General features: G+C 34.8%; 1 protein-coding gene across 4 annotated transcripts in view; it reads right to left on the minus strand.

Moving 5' to 3' along the window:
• CDK14 (cyclin dependent kinase 14) overlaps positions 1–15,367 on the minus strand; it is a 591,864-nt gene that overhangs the window by 328,390 nt on the left and 248,107 nt on the right. For all 4 annotated transcript variants that reach the window (XM_025378501.1, XM_025378504.1, XM_025378502.1 and 1 more), the window contains one exon: positions 13,184–13,278. In XM_025378501.1, the coding sequence (XP_025234286.1) occupies positions 13,184–13,278 (95 nt within the window). The remainder of the gene's footprint in view (positions 1–13,183; positions 13,279–15,367) is intronic.

Here is a 15,367-nt window from a genome sequence, read left to right on the forward strand (position 1 = left end):
GGTTTACACAATGGCATGCTTTAACATTTATTCATATTTAAACTTATTAAGAATGGATGATATTCCAAAGTAAAGATGACAAATAGAACATATTGATCCACCTTGTACTCTCCTGAATTCCCACTCACCAAATTTTGAAGCTCCAAAACAGATGGTAGCAAGTTTTGCATACAAAATACACCCAACCAACCAAATGGAATACTAAACTGGCAGTGAGGAAAGCCTAGAAGCAGCACTGCTTATGTGGAGAACAACCAAAAGGCTCAGAAATTGGTGGCACCAGGAAGTGGGCATGAGTAGAAAGTCTACATATGGAAGTCGAAAACATGGAATATTGGTTGAAAATCTTTTTAGTAGCTATTTAATTTCGATTTGTTTCCCCTCTCTGCTTATACAGATAACTGCCCCTCTTAAACCCAGAGAAAGAAAAACAGAGGGTGTCCAAACTAGAAAATCCAACCAGTTAGGGACAGTGACACCATCCTAAAGTGGGGGATTAGGTGAGGGCCTGAGCCCCACTCAGTTTCCACAAGATTGGCAGCCAGGCAAAGTTTGGAAGAATTTTCACTGGGAATCTTATAGCACCACAGGAAAGATGGATACTGGCATTGAGGGTTTCTTAACAAAATGACTTAGTCAGTACCTACAGTGAAATTCATGATGACCCAGATACCCACACACCTGCAATTCCCAATCATATTGCTTCTGTACCAGCTATCTGACCAAAGCCTCAAATATTAAAGAGAGAGCCCAAAACAAACTAAAAGAAAAAAATAACAACGTGGTGGAAACATAGTTTAACTATTAGAAAACTTCACAAAGGCTATTATTAATATTTTCAGTGAGAAAATATTAGTAACAAAAGATATTGCAACCTTGAAACAAGAAATAATATATTACAAATGAAATATTCAGAGCAAAGTTACCTTAGAAATAATAATAAAATTTAAATTTAAAAATTTCAATAGAATATGTGAAACACAAAGTTGAGGAAATTTGATCTTTAATATTGAGCTAAAGAAAAACGAATTAGAAAACGGGAGAGAAAAGACAAGAAAATTAGAAGAACAATCCAGGAGGTTCAACATTCAAATAATAAAATATCTGAAAATAAAGAAAAGAGAAAATAAAGGAAGGAAAAAGTAACAAAATAATTTAAGTTCTTGAATACAAGTAAATACATTAAAGATGTTCAACATTGTAAGTCAGGAAAACACAAGTCAAAATCACTATCAGATACAACTAAACATCCAATATAATTTTAAAAAGGCAGAAAACAAGTGTTGCCAAGTGTGAATAAAATTGGCACTCCTATACACTGCTGGTTGGATTGTAAAATGGTGCATCCACTTTGGAAAATAGTTTGGCAGTCCCTCAAAAGGTGAAAGATAGAGTTATAAGATGACCAGCAATACCACTCCTCAGTATATGCACAAAAGAATTGAAAGAAGATAAACAAATACATGTACACAAATGTTCACAGCAGCACTACTCACAACAGCCAAAAGGCGAAAAGAAACCCCCCATGTTTCTTGATGAATTGATGAATAAATAAATAAAATGTGGTGTATCCAAGCTATGGAATATTACTCAGTCTCAAGAAAGTATGAAGTACTGAGAAAAGCTACAACATGGATGAACTTCAAAAACATTATGCTAAGTGAAAGAAGACAATGACAAAGGGTCACATATTATTATGATTCCATTTATATGAGATGTCAGTCAAATCTGTTGAGACATAAGGTAGATCGGTGGTTCAGGAGTGGGGGGTTAGTGGTGAATTCAAAGTGAATGCTAATGGATATGGGATTCTTTTTAGGGTAATGAATTGTAAAATTAGGTTGTAGTGATGGTTCCACAACGTTGTGAATAGGCTCAAAACCGCTGAATTGCATACTTTTAAAAAGCAAACTTTGTTACATGAATTGTATCATAATAAAACTACTGCATTACACACACAGACACACACGCGCGAAAAAAAAGGAGGAAAGGACAGATTGAAAAAGTGCACCCAATGAACATAAAAAAGCTGTACCTTGGTTTCTTTTCCACTTTATCATAAAATGTCAGGACACTAGAAATAAAGAGAAATAGCTTAACAGAAACAACGGAACTGAAAAATGGAGCGATCTTACTGAAATTCAAATGGAATTATTTCCAAGCAAGAATTCTACATCTAGCCAAAATGTCAATCAAGCATGAGTACTGAATAAAGATATTTTCAAAAATACAATGCCTCAACCACAACAAAAATCTTGCACACACCCTTTCCTAGGAAGCTATTAGAAATTGTCTTCCTCAAGACAAAACCACATAAGATGAAGAAACAAGAGCTCCAGCTCAGGGAAGAGGGGAAGGGCATGCCAGGAAATCAGGAAAGATGCACCAGGCAGAGGCTCTGGGAGGCCCTGAATTAATAACAGAAATGAAAAACAGAAAATTAATATTAATTCCGGGGAAACAGAGAGGAAAAAGTAGTCACAGTACACTATGTGTCTTGGCTACAAAGATTTATATTAACATGCCAATATAAATATCAAATTCTGAATTCTGAGCTAATTAAAATTATGACTATACTGGGAGGATGGGAGACTAGGAGGGCAGCAGGAAAAGATGAGTACGTTTGTTCTGAAGTGGAAGAATGAGAAAAAAACTAAATTCTCACTTTGCATTGTAGGAATCTGTAGATTATGCCAAAGATGAATAATCAATAAGTGAAAATAAATGAGTTTTATTAGATATTTAAAGAGAAATCTGAAAGAATCAGCTGAAAAAGTGGAAAGTTAAAGGTGAAAACTGCTGTTTTTCATAAGAAACCTGAAACTGACTGACTGAATCTAAATGCACATATAACTTGCATAAAAGCAAAAATCACATCAACAAAAATGAATAATTTATAGAGTGGTCTAATATTCCTTTACCAAAGTATAGAATACACATTAAACCAAACCATTATGTGATATTAACTAAGTATTCATAAAATGCAAGAAAAAGTAAAATTAAAAATAACTAAACAGAATGCAAGAAGTGGTCATTATCGTGACAGGCATTTACTAACTTACTTTAAAAATTGGTGAAGTTATAGCCCCCAATTTTGTATGATATATAATAATGCATACCTTCACACTTAAAACTGAATTTGCTAGTGACTTTTTCTTCAGTTACTTAATGACCTATTCAAACTTAATGTGAAGGTAACTGGAATTATTGACCATCTTCATCCTGATCTTGGGTACTTACATCGGGCCGCAACTTTTGTACCTTAGCTGGAGCTTTCTCTAATCTCTCCAAGCTGATAATTATTGTCAGTCTTATTGCATTTAATGTATTGGTCTCCTGCTTCCACCCACCCCCTGAATCATGCAGTTTTCCAGGAGTATTGTTTTCTTAAGACATATGGCCATAATTCCGGTGAGAAATTTTTTTAAAAAAAAACATTAACATGAGAAATATATACTTTTCTTTCCAAAGACATTATCTTTTTATTACTGTTTTATCTGTCATTTCTCCACCATTAAATATCATAGTTTAAGTGGTGATATTCTAAGATAAACTGAGGAACAAGAATTAAAATTTTACAAAAATCAGATGCATACTGTATTCTCATTAAAATAGTTTGATCTATAGTGGAATGTACTCAGAACTGTGTGTTTTTGTGGACAGGCAGGCATTTACCATAGCAACAGTTGGAAATCAGAAACACTTCTATCTTCGACCATATGAATTAAATACCAAGTCATGATTATAAGTATCTAATAAGGACAGCAATCACATAAAATAAAACTAAAATATAGAGATGACAGACATGATGTAAACAAGAAAAAAAAATTGAAATCTCAACACCCAACATGATTGTGGACAGTTAAAAGTGACTAAAAGTAACCATCATTCCTTATTATTAGATGAGAAAAAGCCATTAGGGAAAAGGACAGAAAAGAAGTTAATTGACTTTGTCCTACCAATTACAGAAAATGAGAAGTTCATAAGAGAGCACTGATTGAAAGCTAGTTTGTTTCCTTTTCATTTCTTTAATTTCTCCTTATGGTTCAAAATTCCTCCATCTTACACTGCCTGCACACTCAGTCATCCACAGTGTTTACATCTGTTCACATTCTGTACTTGGTTCTGACAACCTTCCCTTCAGAATATAGAATCACAGTATTATACAGCATAACTAGTTCTCCATATATGAAACAAAGATCCTTCCATAAAGAAAAGCCTATGAGATGAATCTAGTTTTCCTATTGCTTATACTAAAACACAAATATGTTCTAATACCATGACACATATAGATCTGTGACAGCAATTTATACCTCAAATGGCTTATGGAGGTTTACCTCGTCTAAGATCATAGTTCTCCATATGACTTCAATCTCTTTAAAAACAAGGGCTATATATTTACATCTCTAGAACTTAATGATACTCCCTGGCACAGAGAAGACAGTCCGTATATGTTGGAGGGAAAAAAAATGAATGAATACATAAATTATTCAGTGAATGACCATAATGAGCTGTGTTTCTGTTCCCCAAAATTATGTCAAATGGGACACACTTATATACCAATTGTAAAACCTTGGGCAATCATTTGCTATGGGAACTTGTAGTTACCTGGACTCACACTCAACTCAGGAGATGATATGATGTAGCCACTGGAGAGGACATGCATGAAGTATCTGGCATCTTAGCCTAAATTTCCTCATCTGCAAAATGGAGGGACCTTACATCTACGTCATGGTATCAGTTGGGAGCACATAATCTAAATTACATATCTCAATGTCATGCACGTAATACAGTTTAGAAATCCTTTCTACAGTATTCCTGATGTGAATCTAGTCATCCTCTATTTGAATGCTTTTAGCAATAAGGTACTCATTACATTTCAAAGAACTGAACATAATTTACAGAAAACACGTAAGTGAGCATTCTTCTAAAAATTAAGCCAAAGCCAGCCTTCTAAAAATTCTCACACTTGACTTCCTTACCCCATCTAGAATATATACACTACCTTTTTCTCTCCTCTCTTGGTATGTCTTTAATTCTCCTGAACAATTTTGGCATCTTATTAGAGCTCCTCTGTGCATACTCCCATACACCAAAGAAATCACTAGGCTTTTTTTACATGAATTGTTTTTTAAGTGACCTTTCCTCCACCCCATTTTTCTGTATTAGGTTGGGATGCTTTCTTTTTTTAAAACCAGATATACTGTTTTACTTATCCCCATGATAATTCAGCTTGTAGGTTAGGCTCATCATTTTATTAGATTCTTTTGTGACCCTTGATTCCATCACCCTAAGTGTTAATTATACTTCCCAGCTATGACACACACACAAATAGGTCCAGCATATCACCACCACTATCCGAGTCATTAATAAAAATATCAAACAGAACAAGGACAAGGACAATGCCCTCCAGCACACCCCGACAGACTTTTCTCCATGATGATGTCAACTCATTGATCAATAGGCTTTGGATAAAGTGGTTCAACCAGAGATAAAACTGAAAAAAAAAAAAAATACTGATCTTCTAACCAGATTTCATTTCTATTCTTGTTTTAAATATCTCATAAAAGTCCCTGTCAGTAGTTTGCTGAAATCAGCAAATAACAAACAGAAGGAAGATTATTAGACCCTAATGTCTAAAAATTTATTTTAAATTTCACCAGTGTTCTATATTAAGCTTATATTTCTATAGATTCAGATTTGTTTCCTATCATCCTTTAAAAACCAGCATGAGTTTCACCCATCTGCATTCGTGATGATTTCCCAAAGATTATAAAGAATGGTTCCATGACTATGCCACCTGCCAATTCTTTTCACATTCTAGATTTACCTTATCTGGGACTAGATAATAAATCTAACGAGCATTTATGAGGTGTCTTTTTCTCCTTAGGGCATGGGTGAAGAGCAGGGAAAAAGGGAAGCATGCCCTGTATCCGAATGTATTCCCTAAGTTAGGAAAAATTCTGATTTTATGAATTTTTTTAATACTTTTATTTTAAGCTTGGGGTACATAAGCAAGCTTGTTTATACAGGTAAGCTTGTGTAATGGGGGTTTACTATACAAATTATTTCATCACCTAGGTGTTATGCCTAGTATCCATTAGTTATTTTTCCTCATCCTTTCGCTTCTCCCAGCCTCCACCCTCCGGCACACCCTAGTGTGTGTTGTTCCCCTCTATGTGTCCATGTGTTCTCATCATTTAGCTCTCACTTATAGGTCAGAACATGGAGTATTTGGTTTTCTATTCCTGTGTTAGTTTGCTAAGGATAAAGGCCTCCAGCTCCATCCATGTTCCTGCAAAGGACATGATCTCTTTCTTTGTTATGACTGCATAGTATTCCATGCAGTATATGATACATATTCCATAGTATACGTATCACATTTTCTTTCTGCAGTCAATGGTATTTTATGAATCTTGACAGGAAACAGGACCCACCTGCCATTAGAATAGCGAAAATGCTAGATACTCACTTTCTTATAATCCTGTGCAGTCAAAACACGGGCTTGAAACTTCATCTCAGGCAACAAACACAATCAATCCTGGCTTATCATTATGAGCTAACAGTCCAAAGAAGCAATGATAATGTGGAATGTTGCCATTCTGACAACATTGCAAAGACAGCAAGGCCAGCAAAGCAAGAGACAATGTCTGGCGCCAACACTCATGGTAGCAGCAGGGTGCTTAGAGGACAGTACCATGGCATGATTTTGGCTCTGGTCTGGCTATCCAGTCTCATGTTGTTCCTGCCCACTTTTAAAGTCTTCCCAACAGGTGTGTCACCCACACTATGTATATCCAGAAACCAACCATTTCTCTCCACCTCTTCTGCAGATCTCATCCCATGCTTAGATCTTATTGCAACAGCCTCCTGACTGGTCTCTCTGATTCAGAACGTGCCCATCCTTGGTCCATTCTTAAGAAAGCAGCCAGAGAGATCCAATAAAAATAAGTCAGATCAAATAATTTCTCTGCTCAACACCCTTTGGAGGCTTCCCATCTCATTCTGAGTCAAAGCCAAACTCAATACAGCCAAACCTTTCAAGGCCAACACAATCTGAATGCCACTGCATCTCAAACCTTGTCTCTTCCTATTGTCATCCTTGCTAGCTCCCTTCAAGCCACAGCCCTGCTGTTCCTCAGACAAGCTTTCTGCCCAGAATGTTCTTCCTCTAAAAATATGTGCATCTCCCTCTTTCATCTCCTTCAGATTTTTACCTAAACACTTCTCAGCAAGCCCTCCCTGATCACCCTCAACTAAAGTTGCATGTGTGCATACATATGCACATACATCTATCTCAGAGGAAAGCAGAAAAATGTTCAATTGCTCAAGGACTGTTTAATCTGGAAAGCAAAATATTGATAGAGAGCTACAGTTTTTCAAGAACAGATGTGGCATAAAATCATGCAAATCACAGCATTCTTCACAGATTTAAACATCAAAATGTATAAGGCAGAGAAACCAAATAATTAAGCAAATTGTGTAGCAAGTTGAAAAGACAGAATGTAATTTTCAGCTTCCTGTCCCATCTTCTAACATCATACATACCTTAGACCATCATATAAAACTCTAGGAAGGCGGTTAACACAGGTAAGTTGCAGGGTAAAATGGAGTAACTGGCATCTTTAGGCACAGAAGACTTGAGCTAAAGTCATATCTTTACCATTTTAACTTGGCTAAATAATTTCAGTGAATCTGCTTTAAATTCTCTAAACATTATTTTTCTTCAATAAAATACTGCATAAACATAACATGCTACCTATAACTCAAAGGGCTGAGGGTAGCATCTAATAAAGTAACATCTATGAGAGTGCTTGTAAAATGTACAACACTATAAAAACGTTTTATGGGCTTTATGATTTCTATCGATACAGCTTTGTTTCCATGTGAAATACAAGATTTTTGTTTTATATAATGTTATACATTAGGCTATTTCACTAGTTTATAGCACAATAGGAAAAAAATGATTATCCCTAACAATATCATGATTAGCTTTGAGTTTGCTGTTTTTTTTTGTTTCACAGTTTTATTGAGGTATGACTGATATGCAAATGACTGTACATACTTAATGTATACAATCTGAGGAGTTTGGACACATGCATGTACCTATAATACCATCACCACAATAAAGGCAGTCAAGTTAATAAATATATCCATTACTTCATTTGTGTGTGTGTGTGTGTGTGTGTATATATATATATATATAAAGGCAAAATGACACAAGGAAACTTGTGGAGTAACGGACATGTTTATTACCTTAACTGTCTTGATTGTGGTGATGGTATTATGGGTGCATGCACATATATAGAGAGAGAGTTTGTTTTTTAGGGACAAGGTCTTGCTCTGTCATCCAGAGTCAAGTCTAGTGGTACAATTATAGCTCATTACAGTCTTGCACTCTTGGATTCAAGCATCCTTCCACCTCAGCCTCCAGAGCAGCTAGGACTGTAGGCACATGCCACCAGCCTGGCTAATTTTTTTTTTTTTAATTTTATGTAGAGACAAGGTCTCATTATGTTGTCCCAGGCTGGTCTCAAATTCCTGGCCTCAAGCAATCCTCCCACCTCCACCTTCCAAAGTGCTGGGATCACAGGCTTGAGCCACTGTGTCCAACCTTGCTTTTATATTTCTGATGGTAAGAATACTTAACATAAAAATTTACTCTCCTACCAAAATTGTAAGTGCACAATATCATATTGTTAAACCATACGCACTATGGTGTGTGGTAGCTCTCTGGAAATTATGACTGGAATTTTTATCATCCATCTTGTATCCAAAAAAAAAAAAAAGAAAAACCTGAACCTTTACACCCATTGAACAACTCCCTATTTTCCCCTCCTCCTTATTCCCTGGTAATAATAATTCTATTTTGATTTCTACTTGTACGTAATTATTAAATATGTAATGAAAAATGCTGCTACACATGCTTTGCTCTTATGTAATTTAAAATAGAATAGTTATTAGCTTAATGGCAATATATTTACATAATCATGTTTACTACTATCATTCTCATTTTCACTCATGGGATCTGTTTTAAATTTCTCAGCATGGTGTTAAATAGGATAATGTGGCACTTATTTGTCTTTGGCAAAGAAAATAAAAACTAAATTGCTTAACTTTCTGTTTAAGTAGAAGAAAAATTTGTTAGAACTTTCACAACTAAATATATTCTGGAGTCAATGATTCTGAACTACATTTTCTATCTTTCTCTTCCAATTCTTAAACCTGTATAGGGAAAAAAGACAGCTATAATAATATTTTAGACCACTGTGAACGAGATTTCTTTTCAAGTTAACTGAGCCACTCCTTGGTTTAAGGTGTTCCTTCATATTTGACATATTAGACCCAACTTCCTAGGTATAGCTTACAAACTTACAAGACCTTGGAAATAACTGTACTCAAAACCATGCATCAGAGGGGCCTACATGTTACCCAATGGCAACATGAGCGACTTAAGGAGTACATTTCCTAAGGGGTTCCCAACCTTGCGGCTTCCAGATCGTAGTATCTACAGACTTTGTAACTGTGTAAGAATCTAAATTACAGAACACTTTAGGTCTGTAAAGCTTTTCCTGTTACTCAAAAGAAAGCCTACACCAACAATATCCTATTAGCCACTAAACCACTTTAATAATGACCTTCAAAGTCATTTCCTTGAGTATTCTTTCACATCACTAAATTTTTATCACTTATTTCATTATTCTAGCCCTCAGAAGGCTTTTATAAAACCTAAAATGCCATTCATAGCAATAACATAAAGCAACTAGGCTTACAGTTCTCCTTTAAAGGCAAAAAACAAAAACAAAAACAAAAAACAAAAAACATTTGTAGTATATATGCATTATCATAAATAAGAACCCTTCATTTGGTAAAACTTGAATGACATAGGTATCTCAAAAAGCCCTTGAAAACTTAATTGTGAAATCAAAAGGAAAAATACAATAGTACCTAATAAATCTTAAATTATTTTACTTTCCCTTCATATCCAGGGTTTTAAAGGGCATGGGGTATTAGTTTTTCCTACTGTTTAACTTACACTGGTACGTCCCTCAAAAAAGGGTACAATGAATTACACGGAACTACAAAATCAACATTGTTTAGAAAATTGCTTTGATATTAATAATTCTGAAATACAGCAACGTTATCATTAAGTTTTAGAAATTTTAAATTAAATTGTTTGATACTGAGTTTAGAACTTGCTAACAAAGTTGTGTGTGTGTGCGCACATTTCAGAAGACCCTAGCGGCATATTATGTGGCAATACTATGACTTACAAGTATGCTTTATGGAAACTAAAAACACATTTTGTAATTGAAGTAAAAGTTTAAATGGACAGGATTTTGGCCAGTCTACAAAACTTACTCAAACTATAAAGCAGTTTCACTGTTTTTAGGACTTATCTGCACTCAGGATATTAAGTGTAGAATAAAGGAAGGTTATGGAAAGAAAGAAGAAAGTTTCCTTTTCCTCTTCTGACCAAAGACCTAGGCTAACTAAAATTTATAAAAATAAACAGGAGCTATAACAGTCCAGTTAGGATGGGCCTGGGTCTATCTTACAAACTACAATAACTTGGAAATAACTGCTTCATCTCCCTAACCTTTAGGTTTCTCCTTTGCAAAATGGTGATATTTACAGTTCCATGAGGCTGTTGAGAACACCAAAAGTGACAATGAATGTAAAGCCCTCCGCACAGTGCTCAGCATAAAACTCTGTAAATTTCAGCTGTTGGGTTTTATTATTGTGACCATATTTATCTTAAGCATTCTTTCACCTCTCTTTCTATGGCCCTCACTCATTCATCCCAAGCCCACGGTGCTCTCCTGTTTCCTACCTTACGCCGCTCACTAATATGTGCTCTAATTTCCGAGGCACTTAATGTTTAAAAATTATTATTGCCTTCCCACTGCTTCAAAACATGAAAGAAGAGTAGAGTTTCCTTCTGCTAGATACTGTGAGGAAAGCAATCTGATTAAAACAATCCATTAAGGTATATAAGAACCTTAATTTTTCTTAAGATATCCAAATATTTACAAAGAACAAGCAATAGGAAACTTGTGTTAAGGAAATAAAAACTTTAGGTAATATTCAGGGAAGTGATTTTTCAACTGGGCAATTGCCAAATAGACTAATTCTGCTGAGAAATCTACACCTTCCCACCCTAAATGAGAAGACTACCCTAAGAAATTTCTACAAGCTGAAGCTGTTCTTTTCACCAAAGGCTGATTTCAGGAATTCAACTAAACATCTTTTACTAAAAATGCACAAAAACAAAACAAACTTCACATATAGCAGCAAAAAACAAAATGATGAGAATAGGAAAAGATAGAAAAAGAAAGGCAGAAAGGAGAAAAGCAAAGAAGCAGTGTAAAAGTAAGGCAAGACAGGTAGAGAGGACAGCAGAAGCAGAGGCAGGGCAATCATAAGCCAAAAATGACCCATGCTGGCCTCATTCTCTAAAAGAGACAGGAGTAATCTATATGATGTCCGAACTCCATGGAGAAGTTGGGAACAAAATGTTACTGTAGATACTGCATGTGCCCATATTATTAAGTGGTTGATTTTAAAAGGACATGGGATGTCTCCATAACAACTGGGACTAGGGAAAATTTCACTCACACAAAGAAAAGTGATTATGTTTAAAAGTCAGTCTTAATCAGTAAATAATGCAGGGCAGTGAATTTACTTCCTTTTATTTGGCAACAACACAAATACAAAATCATCAAATGACACTTGATCCAATATGTACATTTTAGCCCCATAAATATATTTCATTATTTTTTAAGATTTAGAGGACATATTTTCACATTATTTTTATTAGTTTCTTTACCAATCTTACTGATTTTGGTACACAAGCTACTTTCCTTCCTTTTAATTTAATTATCTAATTTGAGGGACAGAATAAGTACATTTTTGAAATCTCTTTTCTACAGAACATTGCAAAAGTCAAGCATTGTAAGGAAAATCTAGATTTAACTGAAATATGTAAACTAGACATTCTCAAAAGTACGAATCAAAAGTTCCAAGTCTAAATCAGCTGGAATACATTATTAACTCCAAAATCATGGATTAAACAAAAGAAATTATGTTTGCATTGATGTGTGAATCTGCATCCATTCTTGGTACCACATAATATATGCAACTGCTCAGCTCTAGCTGTCCTTGCAGTCACATTACCATATTATTCAAATGTATCTATCATTTACATGTAAATAGACAAGATAAATGGCTTCTTCGTAAGACAACAATTTTCAAATGGCAAACAGACACAGGCGGACATTAGCAAAATAAAAATGTTGCAAATATTCATTCTTTTTTTTTAAGGAAAAATGGAAAGTACTTCAAATTTTTTAAAAAGTGGTGTGGTAATTACAAAATGGGGTCCTAATACACTGACAATACCAACAGCTCTTCTTCTAAATAAATGTCTGCACCGATGTCATTTGTGTCCTATAAATTACATGTTCTTAGATCCATCTGTGAAAATTGGGATGTTAATTATCATGGTTACATTTCACGATTCCACAGTTAAATGCTGAAGTAGTGCTACACAAATACCATATGTTTTTTAAGAGAAATGGAGAAGGATTAATTATGAGTTCAAGTCCAAGTCTTCTAGCGTAATAGTCTCACACAATAAGATCATTACATTGTATGGATGCAACTGGAAGTTTTAATTAATAGCTGAAATACCAACTGAGGGGGAAAACTTTGAAGTCTAAATTGTAAGTATCAGGCTTTCTTAAACACACACACACACACACACACACACACGTACACATACAGATCTTAATAAGCATGCTTTTGAGAAACCAAGTTACAAGTCCAAAAACAAAAAACCATTCTCATTGCCTATGAGCTTTCTTTGATAACGATCACCATCAGGCTGTTGAATCCTACGTAATAAACCTAAAAACTACAATGTATCCTAGTAACAAATAGGTTATAAACAGATAACATATCTGATAAAAATTCTAGTTAACATTTTTCTGAGTTTTTCTTTTAAGATACATATCATTCAATAATCTCTTATAGGGCCATTATTTTATACAAAATTACAATTCTCATGTATTCAGATAAAATATTAACTTCAGTACAGCAATCTAAAAACAAAACTCTATAACACCACATGAATTTCATTCATATTTTAAATATCTAAATTTAAAAGTCTTATTTTACTTACCACATATTCAAACACAAGTGTCAGCGTCTCCTTGGTATGGATGATGTCATGAAGTAGCACTATGTTAGCATGTTTTAGTCCTTTCAACAGAGAAGCTGTAAAATAAAATGGACAGAGAAACAATTTATCATGCATAACAATCAACTAATATGTATCATTATAATTTTGGCACACTATCAGATGAGAGATATCTATTTTCACATGTTCCAAGTAAATAACAATTCAAAATGAAGGGTAGAAAAACAAGACTTTCTTTGAGATGGGGTCTCACTATGTTGCCCAGGCTGGTCTCAAACCCCTGGGTTCAAGTGATCCTCGTTCTTCAGCCTCCTAACAATCTGGGATTACAGGTGTATAACACAGTGCCTGGCCAGAAAAACAAGGTTTTCATTTAGATAACACTTCCTTCAATTATTTTACCTGTCATCTGTTACTAATCTCTCTTAGGTTTCATTATGGTCAGGGAAAATACTTGGTATGGTTTCAATTCTTTAAATTTGTATAGTTTATTATCCAAAATATGGTTTATCGTGGTATACATTCCATAGGTATGGAACCTGTATTCTGCTGATGTTGGGTGGGGAGTTCTATAAACGTCAATTTGATCCTATTATTTAATAGTATCATTGAGTTCTTCTATTAATATACCCTTACTAATTTTCTGAATAGTGGTTCTATGAACTACTGAGAGAGGCATACTGGCATCCTCAACTGTAATGGTGGATCTGTCAATTAGTCATATGAGTTCTGCCTGTTTTTGCTTTTTGTATTATGAAGCTCCATTGTTTACTGAATACATGTTTAGGACTGCTATGTCTTCTTTGCAAATTGATCATTTTATCAGTACGTAATGTCTTCTTTATTCCTAGTAAATTGCTTTGCTCTGAAGTTCTCTTTGTATAGCCATCCACCATTCTCTTGATTTAGCATTTACCTGGTGTATCTTTTCCCATCCTTTTCTTTTCAGTCCTACTGATATCACACAGTTGAAGTTTCTTGTAGATAGTATACGGTTTGGTCATATTTTTAAATACATTTTGCCAATCTCTGACTTTTCATTTTGATGTTTAGACCATTTACATTTAATGTAAATATTAATATGTTGGGTTATCACTTGCCATTTGAATCTGTTTTTCCTTTAGGTACCTTGCAATTTAGTCTTCACTTCTGATTTGATTTTTCCTTTTCTTCTATACTTGCCAGAAGTTCAATTAACTCTAATTTTATTTCATTTTATTTTTTGTCCATTTCTCTACTTAGCTTTTGTACTTCCAACTAAAGGTAGGCTTGTTTGTTTGTTTCATATACCAAAAAGCATGAATTCAAATATCCAATTCATATTTCATTGTTATGCACAGTTTTAATTTTATGGTTGACTTTTTGTAAGAGTTTTTGCAACTTAAATGCACTAATTGCTATTTTCAATTTTTGAGAGTAGTTTTGGGTACAGGTGGGATACTTTATTCTATTCCTATTTATTTAATGGACTAGTTCCTAATCTGAGAGTCTTATTTTCTGTCACCTTTGTCTTCTTCTATGTAGTTTTTACAGCTGGCACTGGGAAGCGAAAGAAAAAAGGTTTGGGTTGTCTTGTTTCTTTTTCATTTCCACAGGATCCTTAATTTCTCCCTTTTCTTTCCTTGTTTACTTTCACTATCCTGTCTTAAGGGGAACCACCCTTTCTCTATATATATGACTCTCCCCTAGAAGTAATGCTTTCCAACAGCTGCCAATTCCAGGCACTTTCAGCCTCCTTTCCTGCATCCAGTGCTGTGAATGAACTACCCAGCATTCCAGCTCTTTCTGGAATAATTTTGCTTGTGATTTGATTAAGTCCTCCACACTCCACACCCCTGTACTGTTTTTCACAGCTTCTTAAACCTGTCAGCTTCCCCTGTGTCATTCTTTGCTATCACAGGCTTGTTGCTGTCTCCTAATGCTCTTGAAGGTATGAGTGGTCTGTTTTTATTTGTTCTCCTTATTTGATTTATGACTTTTGGAGGAGTATGAGTGGGAAGATTCAAGATCAGAAAACCATCATTAACTGTCCTCCAAACCCCTTCTCTCATAGGAATAGGAATCTTTTTTTTCCCCTCCCATTGATATATTTCTGCTCCTGGATCAAGGTCTAAAGCATAGTAAGAACTCAACAAATTTACTGAATGTCATGCATCTGGGGTCCTC

The sequence above is a fragment of the Theropithecus gelada genome, chromosome 3 (assembly GCF_003255815.1).
Source record: "Theropithecus gelada isolate Dixy chromosome 3, Tgel_1.0, whole genome shotgun sequence".
Taxonomy (NCBI): domain Eukaryota; kingdom Metazoa; phylum Chordata; class Mammalia; order Primates; family Cercopithecidae; genus Theropithecus; species Theropithecus gelada.